Source organism: Felis catus, chromosome E3 (genome assembly GCF_018350175.1).
Source record: "Felis catus isolate Fca126 chromosome E3, F.catus_Fca126_mat1.0, whole genome shotgun sequence".
Classification (NCBI taxonomy): domain Eukaryota; kingdom Metazoa; phylum Chordata; class Mammalia; order Carnivora; family Felidae; genus Felis; species Felis catus.
This window is the reverse complement of record NC_058383.1, coordinates 40653205-40666139: the sequence shown is the minus strand read 5'-3', so window position 1 is coordinate 40666139 and position 12935 is coordinate 40653205. Positions and strand designations below refer to the sequence as shown.

The 12935-nt window shown below is 66.4% G+C and overlaps 2 protein-coding genes and 1 long non-coding RNA gene across 12 annotated transcripts; 1 reads left to right on the top strand and 2 right to left on the bottom strand.

Annotated features, from left to right (window-relative positions):
* Window positions 1–245: 245 nt before the first annotated feature.
* LOC101091073 (mesothelin-like protein) lies at window positions 246–6859 on the bottom strand. 9 transcript variants are annotated; one of them, XM_045047996.1, is made up of 14 exons: window positions 6705–6859; window positions 5650–5770; window positions 4710–4795; window positions 4427–4553; window positions 4156–4346; window positions 3733–3823; window positions 3384–3525; window positions 2823–3016; window positions 2590–2745; window positions 2390–2517; window positions 1695–1825; window positions 1521–1615; window positions 1050–1305; window positions 246–641 (listed from the first exon to the last, which is right to left on the bottom strand). In XM_045047996.1, the coding sequence occupies exons 1-14, from the start codon at window positions 6842–6844 to the stop codon at window positions 376–378; spliced, it is 2124 nt and encodes a 707-aa protein (XP_044903931.1). In that variant the 5' UTR covers window positions 6845–6859; the 3' UTR covers window positions 246–375. The 9 variants fall into 9 exon arrangements, with proteins under 9 accessions (XP_044903931.1, XP_044903926.1, XP_044903925.1 ...); XM_045047991.1 differs by having other exon boundaries at window positions 1521–1788; XM_045047990.1 differs by having other exon boundaries at window positions 1521–1788; window positions 3384–3823.
* Window positions 6860–8281: 1422 nt separating this feature from the next.
* On the top strand, window positions 8282–9701 carry LOC109495370. Its single transcript, XR_002738893.2, has 2 exons — window positions 8282–8402; window positions 9274–9701. It is a non-coding gene; the product is annotated as an uncharacterized LOC109495370 (long non-coding RNA).
* Window positions 9702–9715: 14 nt separating this feature from the next.
* RPUSD1 (RNA pseudouridine synthase domain containing 1) lies at window positions 9716–12835 on the bottom strand. Of its 2 annotated transcripts, XM_023246619.2 has the most exons (6): window positions 12698–12835; window positions 12012–12201; window positions 11790–11913; window positions 11601–11703; window positions 11317–11418; window positions 9716–10830 (listed from the first exon to the last, which is right to left on the bottom strand). In XM_023246619.2, the coding sequence occupies exons 2-6, from the start codon at window positions 12191–12193 to the stop codon at window positions 10433–10435; spliced, it is 909 nt and encodes a 302-aa protein (XP_023102387.1). In that variant the 5' UTR covers window positions 12194–12201; window positions 12698–12835; the 3' UTR covers window positions 9716–10432. The 2 variants fall into 2 exon arrangements, with proteins under 2 accessions (XP_023102387.1, XP_023102388.1); XM_023246620.2 differs by lacking the exon at window positions 12012–12201 and having other exon boundaries at window positions 12698–12833.
* Between the last annotated feature and the right edge of the window lie 100 nt (window positions 12836–12935).

The window sequence follows — 12935 nt, the reverse complement described above, 5'->3', positions numbered from 1 at the left end:
TCCCGAGTTGTAGCCCCTCCTATTTGCACTTGGAGGACGGGGTCCAGGGGAGGTAGTCCAGGCAGGCAGGTGGCCTTCAGGGCCGTCCTACCACTGTTTCCAGTCCCGGGGTCTCCCCTCCGAGTCCAGGCCAACACTCAGGGTGGCGTCTGGAGACACGGCCGGAAGACGACGGCACAGAAGTCCGTTCCCGGCTGAGAAGGTCTCTGCCCCTCCTCGGGCTCAGAACAAAGGGACACAGGCCGGAAGGTCACCTTGTCTTTTATTCGAATCCCTCAGGGATGCCCCCTCCCAGCAGCATCTGAGGGAGACCAGAGGGCTGGGACAGCGTCTCCGTCAACTCTTCAGGGCTGGCCTCGGGGTGGGCCCAGATCCTCATTCCAGCTCCGTGTCCTGGGAGCTGGATGTGGGTGGGGACCAGCCCTGCGGGCCCCTAGAATGCCGGACATGGTGGACCCCAGCTACCAGCCCCCGTTTCCCTGCTCGTGGTGCTGGGGCGGCGCCGTCTTCAGAGGCCATAGTGCGGGTGTCCCAGGAGCAGTCCTGGCTGAGCCCTGGGGTGCCCCAGTACAGCAGCCACAGGAGGCCAGAGGGCAGGGCCACAGAGAGTGGCAGGTACCCCAGATGGGCTGGTGGGCTGCCTGTAGGCAGAACATGGAGGGAGCACCCATCAGTCCCAGCTGGGAGCCGCCCCTGGGCTGTCCCGCCGCCTCCCGGGCCTGGGCACCCCCTCAAGGCTCACACCGTCCCTGCAGCTGGGGAAGGCCATGTAGGCTGCTGTCCTGGGCCCTGGGTAGGGATGGCACAGCTTCTCCCCCCCACCCCACCCCCCACTTTCTGGCATTCAGCAGGTTTTGGAGGAGGGGATTTTGTCCTCCAATAACTCAGCCACCAGTGAAGAGTGAGGCCGGTGTCACCCAGATGCCACCCAGGGAGACAAACAGAGTGGCTGACAGAGTGTGAGGTTGGGGGTCCACAGAGACGCTGGGCAGACCGACCGGGCCGGGTGCGGAAGGCCCACCAGAGGCGAGGGCGGGTTGGGAGCATACCAGAGGCGGGGGCGCTGTGCCTGGGGAGGCCTGACGTGGGGGCTGGGTAGGACCCCCGGGGCACGGTGTTGGGGGTGACGGTGGTGGAGCGGCCTGGGCCGCTGAGGCCGGCAGGGTCCGTGTCTAGGCCCAGCTCGCCAAGGGCCGACCTGTTGAGGCTGCGCAGCCAAGAGCTGATGGTCGGGTGGCTCCGTGCCTTCTGTAGGTCCCCCACGTTCTGGCCCAGCAGTGTCGTCACATTGCCGACACTCAGGCTCTGCGAGGGAAGGGAGGGGGCCGTGGGGGGGAGGTCCGGAGGGTCCCGCAGAGGCCAGCTTTGGGGCCAAGGGCAGACCTGGCAGGGCAGTGCTTGACTGAGGAGTGAGCACAGGGGTGAGGCCTGGCAGCAGTGAGCTGGGGTTCACGCGGTCTGCATCCCTTTGACTTTGGGGCGCTCGGGCCTACCCTGGGCGGGCAGCCCCCAGGGCCCACCTGCAGCACACGGGGGTTCAGATTGGTGAACGTGTCGATGTCCATGGAGACGTTCGCCTGGACCAGATGCCGCAGCTCCTCCACGGGGGCACCTCCTGGGGGCCGGGCAGTGGTGAGGGGAGAGGGGCGGCGGGCTTCTGGGGACGGGCTGCTGCACACAGGGCAGGGTCTCACCAAGGTAAGGACGCATGAAGCGGTAATAGGCAGCCGTGGTCCTGGTGCTGCCGAAGGCCTCGCGGGCCTTGGCGTAGAGCACGTCTTTCCGGCTCTGAGGGCAGGAGGAGATATCCAGGGCCCCGGCCAGCCTGGGGGAGGAGGAGGCTGCTGGGCAGGCCGGGAGCCCCTCACGCTCCTGGCCGCTCCCCTCCACAGCTTTCCTCTCGCCCTCTGTACTGTGCCTAATAGCGTCCCTCCCCAAACTCGCACCTGCCCCAGCCTCAGAAGGTGGTCTCGTTTGAAAACGGAGTCGTGGTCGCTCTCTGTAGGTCTATTCTAACATGACCCCACGCTGATTAGCGTGGCCCAAGGTCTAACAACTGGATGCAAGAAGGAGATCTGTACGCAGACCGAGTGCGAGGCCGCGTGACCACGGAGGCCGAGGCCGGGGCGAGGCGTCCGCCAGCCCGGGAAGGCCAAGGGGTTCGGGCAGCCCCAGAAGCAGGAACGTCCCCTGCAGGCCTCAGAGGCAGCTGGTCCTGTGACGCCTTGATCTCAGACTTCCGGTCTCCAGACAGCCAGAGGTCTCAAACGGCTGGGTTAATGGCACTCTGTTGTGCAGCCGTAGAAAACTAACAGCCTTAGGTGGCCTGGCCGAGCCCCACCCTCCTTGGCTGAGGGGCGGTGAGGGGGCGGTCACTGGGCCGGCTCACCGGAACTCCGAGGGCCTGATGGCCTGGATCTGCCTGGCGCTCATCCAGCAGAGGCGGGAGCCCCCGATGGCCACGAGCAGGGCGCCGGTGAGGGTGCCGTTGTGGTCCAGGTACTTCTGTAGCACAGCCTGGAGGCGAGGCCGGGTCAGCGGGGCCGGGGTCGGCGCCCCCCACCCCCACGCCCCCCGCACCGCCCTCACCTCAGTCTGGTTCTCCAGGGCCACATCTGAGGCCAGCAGGGCCACGACGGTGTCTCTGGACGTGACGTTCCACTGGCCGATCTCGGAGCGGGAGTAGAGGTAGACCAGCGAGGCGATGAGCGGCAGCTGCTCCTCGGGGACCCCGCGCGGGTAGACCTGGGGTGGGGGTGGGGGGGTCAGGCCACACCGCCCGGCGCCCGCCCACCTCTTCCCGCAGCTGGTCCGCGGCGCACCCGAGCCAGCTTGGCCTTGACGACGCGCTGGCACTCGGCCGGCAGCGGGTGCTGCAGCAGGGGGTCCAGGTTGGCTTTGAGCACGCGGCTCCCCAGGCAGGACTCCAGCTGCACGCAGTCATAGTGCACCAGAAAGAGGTCGTCGCGCAGCGTGGCCGCCGTGATGTCCCCGCGGAGGCAGGGTCTCCCTGTGGCTGGGGGTGGGTTGGGGGTTTTGAGCTGACCTGTGCTGACCTGGGGCCCCACCCACCTCACTCCTGAATTTGGCCCGCCCTTGACTCTCTCCCCAAGCTTGACCTCTAGCCAAGAAAACTGTGTCCAGACCAGATTGAGTTTGACCTCGACTCCCAACCCAGGCCCGACCTTACAGTTCAGCTCCACTGGGCTCTAACGAACCCCGACACCCCTCCACCCCCCCCCCCCCCCCGCACCCCTCAGCTGGATGCAGACCCCTAGGCCACGCCCAGGCCAGCATGCCACATGTTGGGTGAGCCCGCCCTAGGGTTAGGAGCCCAAAGCGGAGGAGACAGAGCATCCCCGGGCCACAGTGGCCACACTGACCTGTGCCCCGCTTGGGCCGAGAGGACACCGACTCAGCCTTGGCCTTCAGAAAGCCAGTGACGAAGCGCCTGGCGTCCTGCTGACTAAGCCGCCCAGCTCGGTATGTGGCCACCGTGCTGCCGAAGAAGTCCAGGCCCACAGCCTGGCAGAGCGGGCATACAGACTCCATACCCTGGCCAGGGGCTGGCAGGGGCCCCTGGTTCCTCCTCCCGCCCCACGGATGGAAACCCTGGGGCAGGGAGGGACTGGGGACACCAGTCCCCAGCGGAGTGGCTGGTGGAAGGCCGGCCGGACGCCCCTCCCCTTGTCCACAGCCAGCTGGACAACCCCCCACTCCAGAGCACCCTACCTGCTGCACCTGCATCCACAGGCTGGAGCTGATGTAGGTGGCCAGGGGTCCCAGAGCCCGCAGCCCCTCTAGGTTCCAGGAACCCGGAGGCCTGGCATGTGGGAAGGGGGGCACTGTGTCAGGGTTGGGAGCACAGCCCTGGGGCCTGGAGGCTGCCTGTCCCTCTCCGAGCACCCACTTTCTGGGGCCTGCCCTGCGGGGGGACACCCTGCTCAGGAGAGACTCTCCCACTCCGGGTGTGGGGGCAGGGGACCGTGGGGTTCGGAGGGTGGGGGCAGCACCCCTAAGCCGGTGTGTCCCAGGCTGCGGGGTCAGTGGGGCTGTGAGCCGGGGCGAGAGGTCGAAAGTCGGCAGAGCGGTACACACTGGCGGTCTCCTCCGGGGGGGGGGGAGGCCTGGGCAGAGAGTTCCGGCCCTGCCTACCCAAGCGTGGTCCCCCCACTGGCCAGCAGCGTGTTGAGGGCGGCTTGCTGGGGGGCGGTCAGCCGATGGCAGCGCTGCAGATTCTGCAGCACACGGGGGTCCGCGGCCACGATGCTGGACGCGTCCATGTCGCACACCAGGACCCCGAGGAGCAGCAGGTCAGAGGCGCTGAGCCGCAAGCGGGGTCCTCCCTACGGGACGGCAGGTCAGCGTGAGCCTGGCCCCACTTCCGGTCCACCCGGCCCGCCCGGGGCCCGCCCGCGGTGCCTACCAGGCAGGCCAAGGCCACACGCTGCAGGGCGGCCCTCTGGTCCGGCAGGTTGGCCAGCAGCTCCGTGTCCCCCTGGGCGGCACGGTGGGTGAAGGCCCGGCAGTCGGCTTCCCTCACCTGCGTCAGGCTGCGGGAGGGTTGGGGGGCTGTCGGGAGGGTGGGGACCGGCCAACGGTGCTCTGGGGCGGCCCGGATATCCCTGGGGAGCTGGGGTCCCCGGGACTCCAAAGGAGGCACGCTCAGCCTGTGCCGCCCGGGTTTCGGGCCGAGAGCGGGCACTCACTTGTAGAAAAGCAGCAGGTCCGGCGGGTGGAGCTCAAAGTCGTCCTGGAGGCCGTGCAGCGTGGCCAGGTTGGCCAGGCAGCTGAGCTGGGCAGGGCGGTGATGGGTCACTCTCTCGCCCAGCCCGGGGCTCCCCCGGCCCCCTTCTCTCTGCCACGTCACCCTCTCCCTCAGGGCGGCCCCTTCCCTGCCTGCCTGGACCCCGCCTCACCTGGACATCACGTCGTCTTCCCGTCTCAGCCGCTCTCGGGATGTGTCAAGGCCAGCCCGAGAGTCCTCCCCACCCTGGGCCCCCCTGCACTACGGTGACTCAGAGGCATTTATCTCAGGGCCGCCTGCCTGGGTTTCTTGTGTTGCTTGACTCACTTTGAGGTCGTTCTAGGTTCAGTACTAATTTCATACCAATATTATAAAGAGACAAAATGGTAGCTTTTCATCCTTCCGTTTCTTTAAACTCAGGGACGGGCAATGCTTGGATCAGTGGTGGGTCGCAGGGAGAGGCCAGCAGGCTGGGGGATCTGCCCAGGGCCCAGAACCCGTCCCAAAGGGGGACGCTGCGTGACAGATGGAGGGAGGAGCGGCCAGCGCAGGCCTGGCGGATAAGCCCTCACCCGAACACAAGAACAGAAGGCAGGGGGTCTGCAGGTAATTGGTGGAGAAGGCCCTAGAAATGATCCAAAGTGGGCAGCAGCAGAGAATCACTCAGGGGAGGGAAAGCCCAACCTCTGGAGGGCCAGACCCCCTGTCGCATAGGGGTTTACTGAAGCGACACCCCTCAGGCGGTGGTGACGCTGGCGGTGTCTCCCGCAGGGCCCCAGTGCTCCCCCACCGTGAGCTAGCCCCCACCCGGCCCCGCAGGCCCCCCGCTGGCCCGTGTCCTGCGCTGGGGACACCCCTGCCGTCAGCACCCCAGCCTGCACCCATCCGCCACAGCCATTCACCTGCCAGGCTCTGAGGAGGACCCGGCGAGTCGCCATGGCCCTGATGAGAGCGGAGAGCTGGTCCCGGGGCAGCTGGCTGGCCGGCTGGCACCAGAAGCTGTGCAGGAGGGAGGCGTTGGCACTGGGCAGAAAGGAGGCAGGCGGTGAGTGGGGGGGGGCGGTGTAGCCCGGACTGCAGTGCACAGGAGGGAGGTCAGCTCCCCAACACCCAGGGGCTGAGACACAGGAAGGGTGGCTGGTGGCGCCTGGGCGCAGGCAAGACCGCGGCTCCGCTCGGCACGCACTTGTGCCCCTGTGGCACGTAGTTGGCCCCGGGCTCCAGGCGATGAGCAGGGCTTCAGTATGGCCCCGGCCTGGACTCTGGGTCTGTGCTCCCGCCCGAGGCCCCGTCCCAGGGGGCTCCGAGTTCGAGTGAGCTCCCCGGCCCCAGCAACAGCTGAGTGTTTGGAGCAGATGTGGTCCGGGCATCTGCGGTGTCACCACGGCCAGGCTGGTTCCTAGCTGAGTGCTCCGCAGGCTGTGCGTCTACTAAAATCCGTGTGTGGGGAGGGCATCTCACGGGACTTCAGCCTGGGTCTCCAGCCCTGCCTAATCAGCACACTGATTGGTCAGTGATTGATGGTCCACGAGAGGTCTCTGACTCCCAGGGAAGGGAAGGGTGGCTGAGCCCATGCATGAGCCCTCTGAACAGTGCTTGGGACCTGAGAGAGCAGCCAAGCCTCGGGGCAGGGGAAGAAACCGAGAGGACTCTGGCCGGGAGAGCAGTGCGAGAGGTGAGGGGTTCAGCGGCCCCAGTCCCAGCTGCGACAACCTGGGGGACCCACTCTTGGCCACTCTGGTGTGGTTGGGACATGATGCAGGACACTGGGTGATCTGGGCCACCTTGGGGCAAGGTCGGTGAGTGCTGGGGGCAGCCCTGCCTCAGCCTCGCCTGGGCCGTCAGGTGCAGCCCCTGGAGCCACACCTTCCTCCCCCCCCCCCCCCACCGCCTGCTAGGGGATCAGCTGCCAGGATGTGACCTGTAGGTTGGAACTGCAGGAGGGGCTGGCACTCACCTGGCCCACAGGTCAGCCCTGCTGGCGTCCAGCCCTCCCTGGGAGAAGCCCTGGGCCTGGGGACAAGAGCAGTGGGCGGTGAGCCACATGAGGAGGGCGAGGCCTGGGCTCACCTGGGCACCTGGAACAGAATGGGCCATGAGCGGCTGACACCCCCCCCCCCCGGCAGGGCTGTGCCTGCCTGGTGGGGGCATCCGTCAAGGGTCTGCCCAGGGCTCCCTGTGTCCCTATGACCACAGATGGTCCTGCCACCTGAGAGGAGCCGGCCGTGGGAACCACCCCCGGAGGGTCCACGGTGCCCCTTTGTGAGGGGGGGCAGTCTCACCTGCTCTTAGGCCCATGGCTGTGCAGGAAGGTGTGGGGTCACGGGCGGTGGGTTCAGGACAAGCTGGAGAGGAGATAGGACGTGATGAGGCCCACGCCATCACCGTCCCCTGCCCTCCTCGGCCCGGGCACAGAGAGGACATTGCAGTCTGGGGTCACACAGGATGGCTGCCCCACAAGTGTGTCTGTCTTTGGGGAGGGTAACAGCCCCACAAACAATAGCTCCGCGGAACCAAAGGGAGTGGCAGAAGGGGGCCGGCCCTAACCCTGGGACCTTCCTTATAGCAGGTCAGGGTCATGGCACCTGCAGGCTCTGGTGTCTCCGATAAACAGATCTCCACACAGCTGCAGGGCAGGAGCGGTGGTCCCAGTAAGTCCCCCGCACGGAGCTGGGGGTTGAAGCTTCAGGGGTTCCCTAACCTGTGCCCACACCTGGGTGGCCTAGAAAGCTCTTCTCCTCCAGGGAGACCTGGAGGCCCAGCCAGACCTTGCCTCCGGCCACAACCCCCACCACAGCCCCGGAACAGCCCTGGCCAGCCTGCAGATGGAGGTCCTGAGGGTGTTGGCGCTTGTGGGCTTCTAGATTGCGCTCCACCCAGGGTGTTACTGTCCTCTGCAGGGAGCAAAGCATTAGCTCAGAGGGGCTCAGCTCCCCACCCAGAGCCACGATGACACTGACTCCCAGCCTGCGCCCTGAGGTTCGGGTGGCCCTGCCCCAGCCGTCACTTCTCACCTGGGCTCGGAGACCTTCTGCTGTAGAGGGAGGCTGCTCCCGCGCCCGGGGGTGGCTGTCCAATGCAGGGGAGTATAAGCCAGGTGACGGGTGCTCCAGCCACTAGGGACCCCAGCCCACGGAGTGTGTCAGACCCTGCAGCTGAGCCCTGGGGCACAGGGCTGGTGCAGGGGGTGGGCGCCTGTGTCCCTGCTCGGCTCCATGCCTCGCCTGACACCCTGCCTGCCTGGCCACCCAGTCCTGCAGCGATGCCTACCAGGCAGATGTGCAGGGGAGAGACCAGGGCTGTGCCAAGTGACGGTGCCGTGTCCGCCCCGGGGGACCTTGAGCACAGCAGACACCTGCCCTCCGGCCCCGGCGGAGCGACAGACTGAGCTCACGGTTGGCAGCCGCCCAACGCACACCCCTGCCCACTGGGGAATGTGTCTGTGCCCTGGGGGTCACGTGTGTATTCGTACACGTGCGTGTCTGCAGCTGTCGTGTGTGCTGGTGTCTTTGTGCACACGCGTGTGCCTGGGGGCGGCCACAACTATGTGAATGATAGATGTGTTCCCCACAGGGACATCAGGCACACGTGGATCGTGTGGCACCTGGGTTCAGCCACGCATGCGGCACTTTCTGCCCCGTGAGCGTGTGTGTCCGTAAGTGTGCGTGCTGTGAGGCCGGGAGGGGATGAAGGCAGCAGGCAGGTGTCCTCAATGGCAAAAAGCTGTGGTGCACATGCTCTGGGGCCCGGGATGGGTCCCCTGAGGTAGAGTGGGAGGTGCCGTGGAAGCTTATCCCCAGCTGAGGGGGGCAGGGCCCGGGGGATACGGGGGCCTGGAACCCCACGGTGCTGGGTCAGCCACTGAACTACTGTCATCAGCACCACAAGGAGAGCCACACGTGCCCCGAGAGCCAGCCTCACCGCCAAGCAGGCGTGTTGACCCAGGGCCTAAGGTGCCAACAGCTAGAGGGACCGGCTGAAGACAGCTCCCCCCTCCCCTGGTGTGGACAGGCCTAACCGAAGTCCAGCTGCCCTTCCACATGGCTGGGGGCTGGGCCCCACCAGCACACGCAGCTCCCCAGTGGGGACCTGCCCATGCTCTGGCCCCACCAGCAGTGCCTGTCCCGCCACTCTTGCTAAGGAAGCTCTCCTTTTCCCCTTTGCCCAGGGGCACCTGCACCATTCCCACACCCTTCAACCCTGCCCACCCACGGCCAGGGCATGGGGGGGGGACAGACAGGCCATGTGCGCCCGTGTCTGGCTTCTGCAGTCTCAGCCTAGAGGCCCACGGGGTGGTGGGAGACAACCTCCCAGCCTACCCGTAGGAAGCAAGGTCCAGACCTGGCCTGTGGGTGGCTTTCTGGATCCCGGGGGGATTCAAGGCACCAAGGAGGTCTTTTACGGGGAGCAGCAGCACACAGAGAACATTCCCCAGGATAGTGCCTACTCCTGCCTTACCCTCATGCCTTCCTTAGGGACTACGAGGTATACCCAGCCCTCTGACTTCTCTGTTGTTGGTTCTGTAGGCCCAGCCCTTGGGCCCCCCCAGGCCAGTGCGTCCAGACAAGTGTCCTGCGGCTGGTCACACCGGCCTCCTGCTCTCCCCGACCCTGGAGACTGGCTGGCCCTCTGAGACGGTGAAGGGCCCTAAGGCGGATGTGGAGACCACAGCTCTAGGAAGAACTGGTGAGAACAGATGGATGCTGCAATGTTTTTGGCCAGAAATGGGGATCTCCAGGAACAGGACTGACCCAGTTTCGGTCCTCTACCCAGAGCCCGGCCCTCACACTAGGGCTGTGGGGTGCTCACTGCACGGTGGGGGAGGACAGGTCAGTAGCCGGGACCATGAGGTCCATCCTGGGTCCTGCTGGGGGGCCTAGGGCAGAGGTCTGCCCCATGCAGGGAAGAGGGCAGGGATCCGGGACCCCCAAATACCCAACGTCGGACAGATTCACGATTGCTCATGGGGTCAGTCACTGAGTATTTATTGAGTCCCTGACGCTCAGCTGCAAGGAGGCTGATGGGGCTGTGTTACCGGGGATGGGGGCTGGTCGTCCTCACTCCCAAGCCCAAATCCGGGACTGCTGGCTGCCTAGGCATTGTGAGAGGGTCGAGAGGCGTGGCTCAGACCCTCCCCACAAGCCATCTGGGTAGGAGGGGGCCCACGGGCAGAGTCTGGTAGAAGCAAAGGCACAAGGCAGTATCACGGGCAGGATGGGTCAGGGTCTGCAAGAGGGGAGGCCCAGCCCGGCTAGGCTGACCAACACAGGACCTCTGAGAACGGTGAGGACCAGGTGCTCTGAGGCCCGGGCTGGGGGCCCCAGAGGGATCCAACCTGAGGCTGTCTCAGCTCTTGCCTCTGCCTCTTGCAGGGAGACCTTGGGCAAATTTACAAAAACAAGCCACGAGGGATGAAGCTTTGGAGCCGGGAAGGCAGGCCTTGGTTTCCCCTGGGGGAGAGGGTCTTGGAGGAAGGCCTCATCCTCCAGAATCGTGGCGGCCTGGCTCCCCCTGCTGGCCTTGCGGCCCCTCTCCAGGTCTAGCTGCCACAGCCAGGGGATTCGGTCCCTGTCCGCAGGGGCGCCGCACACAGGGACACCCCCGACTTGGGACGGGCCTAGGGTTCTCCCCTGAAGCCCCCACCCCTAGTGGTCCCAGCTGGCGCTCCCACCCACCGTGGTGCCCTTAGTTGTCAGGCTCCAGTGTCCACTCTGACAGCCACTGCAGGCACGACGCCCGCTGTGCCTCTGTCTCAGGGGGCCTGGTGGAGGGTGTGGGAGTGCTGCAAGGTCCGGGGCTCCCTTCCGCAGGCTCAGGGTCGGGAGCAGCTCTCAGGACCTGGACGAGCTGGTCCAGTGACCGCACCAGGGTGTGGGGGCTCCAGCAGGCATCGAGCGTGGGCACGAAGGGATCTGGCGTGCAGGCCTCCACACACTCGGTGTGGGTGGGGATGCGCAGGTAAAACGCGTGCAGCATCATGCGGAAGGGCTGGTCTTCCCGGCCCGACGCCTGCCCGTAGGTCAGGTCCCCCACGACGGGGTGACTGAGGGCGCTGCAGTGCACGCGCAGTTGGTGCGTCCGGCCTGTGGGGGTGCCGAGGGAACAGGTAGGGTGGGAAGGGCATCCCGTGCCCCTCCCCTCCCCTCCCCCCACATCGCCCCAGCCCTGTCCTGTCGCTGTCTAGAAGCCCCACGAAACCCTTGAAAACGGCAGACCTCTCTGTTTCCTGGTACAAACGAGAACATCGGGATTTAGAGAAGCGGTCGACTCCAAGAGTCGCTGCCGGGAGGGTCAGGGCCAGGCACGCTGGAGAACTCCTGCCGGCCTTCCAGAGGCCCTCACGTCCAGGAGCAAGACCCCGTGTGGGGCTGAGATAGTGGAATGGCCCCAGGCAGGCCACTCTGCCCCTGTGCCACCGTTTCATCTCACGCGTAACAGAAGGGACACCGCAGCACCTTGTGTGAAGAGACGTGGGTGCCAGACATCGACCGCGCCAGGGGCGCGAGGGACATCGTTAACAGACAGCAAAGGGGCCTGGACGGCTTCCTGGTCCCCGCCCCCAGACGTACCCGTGAGGGGCTGCAACAGCACTTTGGAGACGGGGTCGCCCGCGTACAGCCCGTGTTCCAAGACCACCAGCTCGGTGACACTTGGCTTTGGGTTCTCACAGCCTGTGAGGAGGAGGACAGGGCGTGAAGGTTGGCTGGACCAGCCTAGGGCCCGATCCACTCCAGCCCAGCTCACCTGTCTCCACGGGCCCTGCCCGCTGAGGCTCCTCACTGGATGACCCTCCCCCTCCCACTGGTCCCCAGGGATGTCCCCCTGACAGACCCCACTCCCCTGGCCTGCGTACCCTGTGTACCCTCGATGCACATGGTGTGAGCCCGACCCTCTGTGCTGTTCCTGCCGATGGCATAATTGATGGTCATCCGGCTCTCCTGGACGTGTCCCCGTACCTGCCAGGCAGAGGGTCACGAGCTGCTCTTGGGGCCACCCACCACTTCTGGGGAACCCCCTGCCTAGGAGACTGGTCAGGCCTTACCAGAGCCAAGTAAGCCTTGGTGACACGGCGCTCCTTGAAGCACTTGTAAGCGCTGCCCGCTGCAGCCTTGTTCAAGGCCACACAGAGGGCCCCGCTGGTGGAGAAGTCCAACTGGTGGCAGAACCTGGCATGGGGCAGCGGATCAGGGGTGGCTAGACTGGGGGTGGCCACTTCCCTCCCGCAGAGGCCGCTGGGGGCCACCAGTGCCTGGCCTCTGCACACCTGAACCCATAGTAGGTGTCAGGGTCCGCTAACTCGGGGAAGCGGAGGCGCAGCTGCTTCTGGAGGGTGGGGGTCTCACGCCACATCCTACTGTCGATGCGCAGGTCCCAGTGCTTGTTCACCACCAGGAAATCCTGGCTCTGGTACACCACCGACAGGCTCTCTACTGGGCCTGCTTCCATGCTGGCGCCTGCAACGCACGGGGGTCCACGGGAAGTACAGCGCACGTCAGCGTCCTGCGCAATTCGCGTGTACATCCCTGTTCTCCAGGGTCCCCGGCGTGAAGCTACTGACGCGGCGTCCGCACGCACTAGATCCCTTTCTACTCTCACTTCTCAGCTCTGACTGTGGGGTTGTCCGACCCAAACGCAGAGCCCGGAAGAAGCAGTCTCGCGCCTCAGCCCACCCCCGCGGACCCCTCCGGGGCAGTCCTCCAACGCGCGACAGGAGCCGCTTGCCGAGAGGGGAGGGGCCAAGAGAGGAGCTGCCGGACACCCCCCACCACCCCCCCCCCGGCGGCCGTGGCGCCCAGCGAGGGCGGCCATCTCCGCCCTCACCCCCCCGCCCCTGCCCCGAAGCAGATACAATCCTCCCCGGCAGCCCCCGACCCCCGCGTCTGATGGGCACCGGCCTACGGGTTCTGGGAGCCCTTCCCGCAGCCTGCTCCGCCCCTACTTCGGACCGACCTGCAGCTTAGCCGCGCCGCCCCGGCCCGCGAGGCAGCTGCCGAGCGCCGGCTCCAGCACTACGTCCCCGCACCTGGCGGCCCAGCGACCCCGCAGCCGCGCCTCACGGGACCTACCGGAGCGCGCAGCCCTGCCCACGCCCCGCCCACGCCCCGCGCACGCCCCGGACGGGCGGCCGTGCGGGCCAATGGTGAGCGCCCGAGACCTCCGCTTCGACTCCGGCGCGTCTGCTCAGCCC

Excerpts from the sequence above, each read along its gene's own strand:
- LOC101091073 (XM_045047990.1), bottom strand. The coding sequence starts at position 6,844 with ATGGCCCATTCTGTTCCAGGTGCCCAGGTGAGCCCAGGCCTCGCCCTC. Across the intron at positions 5,771-6,704 it reads AGGGCTGACCTGTGGGCCAG|TGCCAACGCCTCCCTCCTGC; the intron begins GTGAGTGCCAGC and ends CTTTCTGCCCAG. Across the intron at positions 4,796-5,649 it reads TCCTCCTCAGAGCCTGGCAG|CTCAGCTGCCTGGCCAACCT; the intron begins GTGAATGGCTGT and ends CGCCCTGCCCAG.
- RPUSD1 (XM_023246619.2), bottom strand. The coding sequence starts at position 12,193 with ATGGAAGCAGGCCCAGTAGAGAGCCTGTCGGTGGTGTACCAGAGCCAG. Across the intron at positions 11,914-12,011 it reads GACACCTACTATGGGTTCAG|GTTCTGCCACCAGTTGGACT; the intron begins GTGTGCAGAGGC and ends GCCCCATGCCAG. Across the intron at positions 10,831-11,316 it reads GCTGTTGCAGCCCCTCACGG|GCCGGACGCACCAACTGCGC; the intron begins GTACGTCTGGGG and ends GCACCCCCACAG.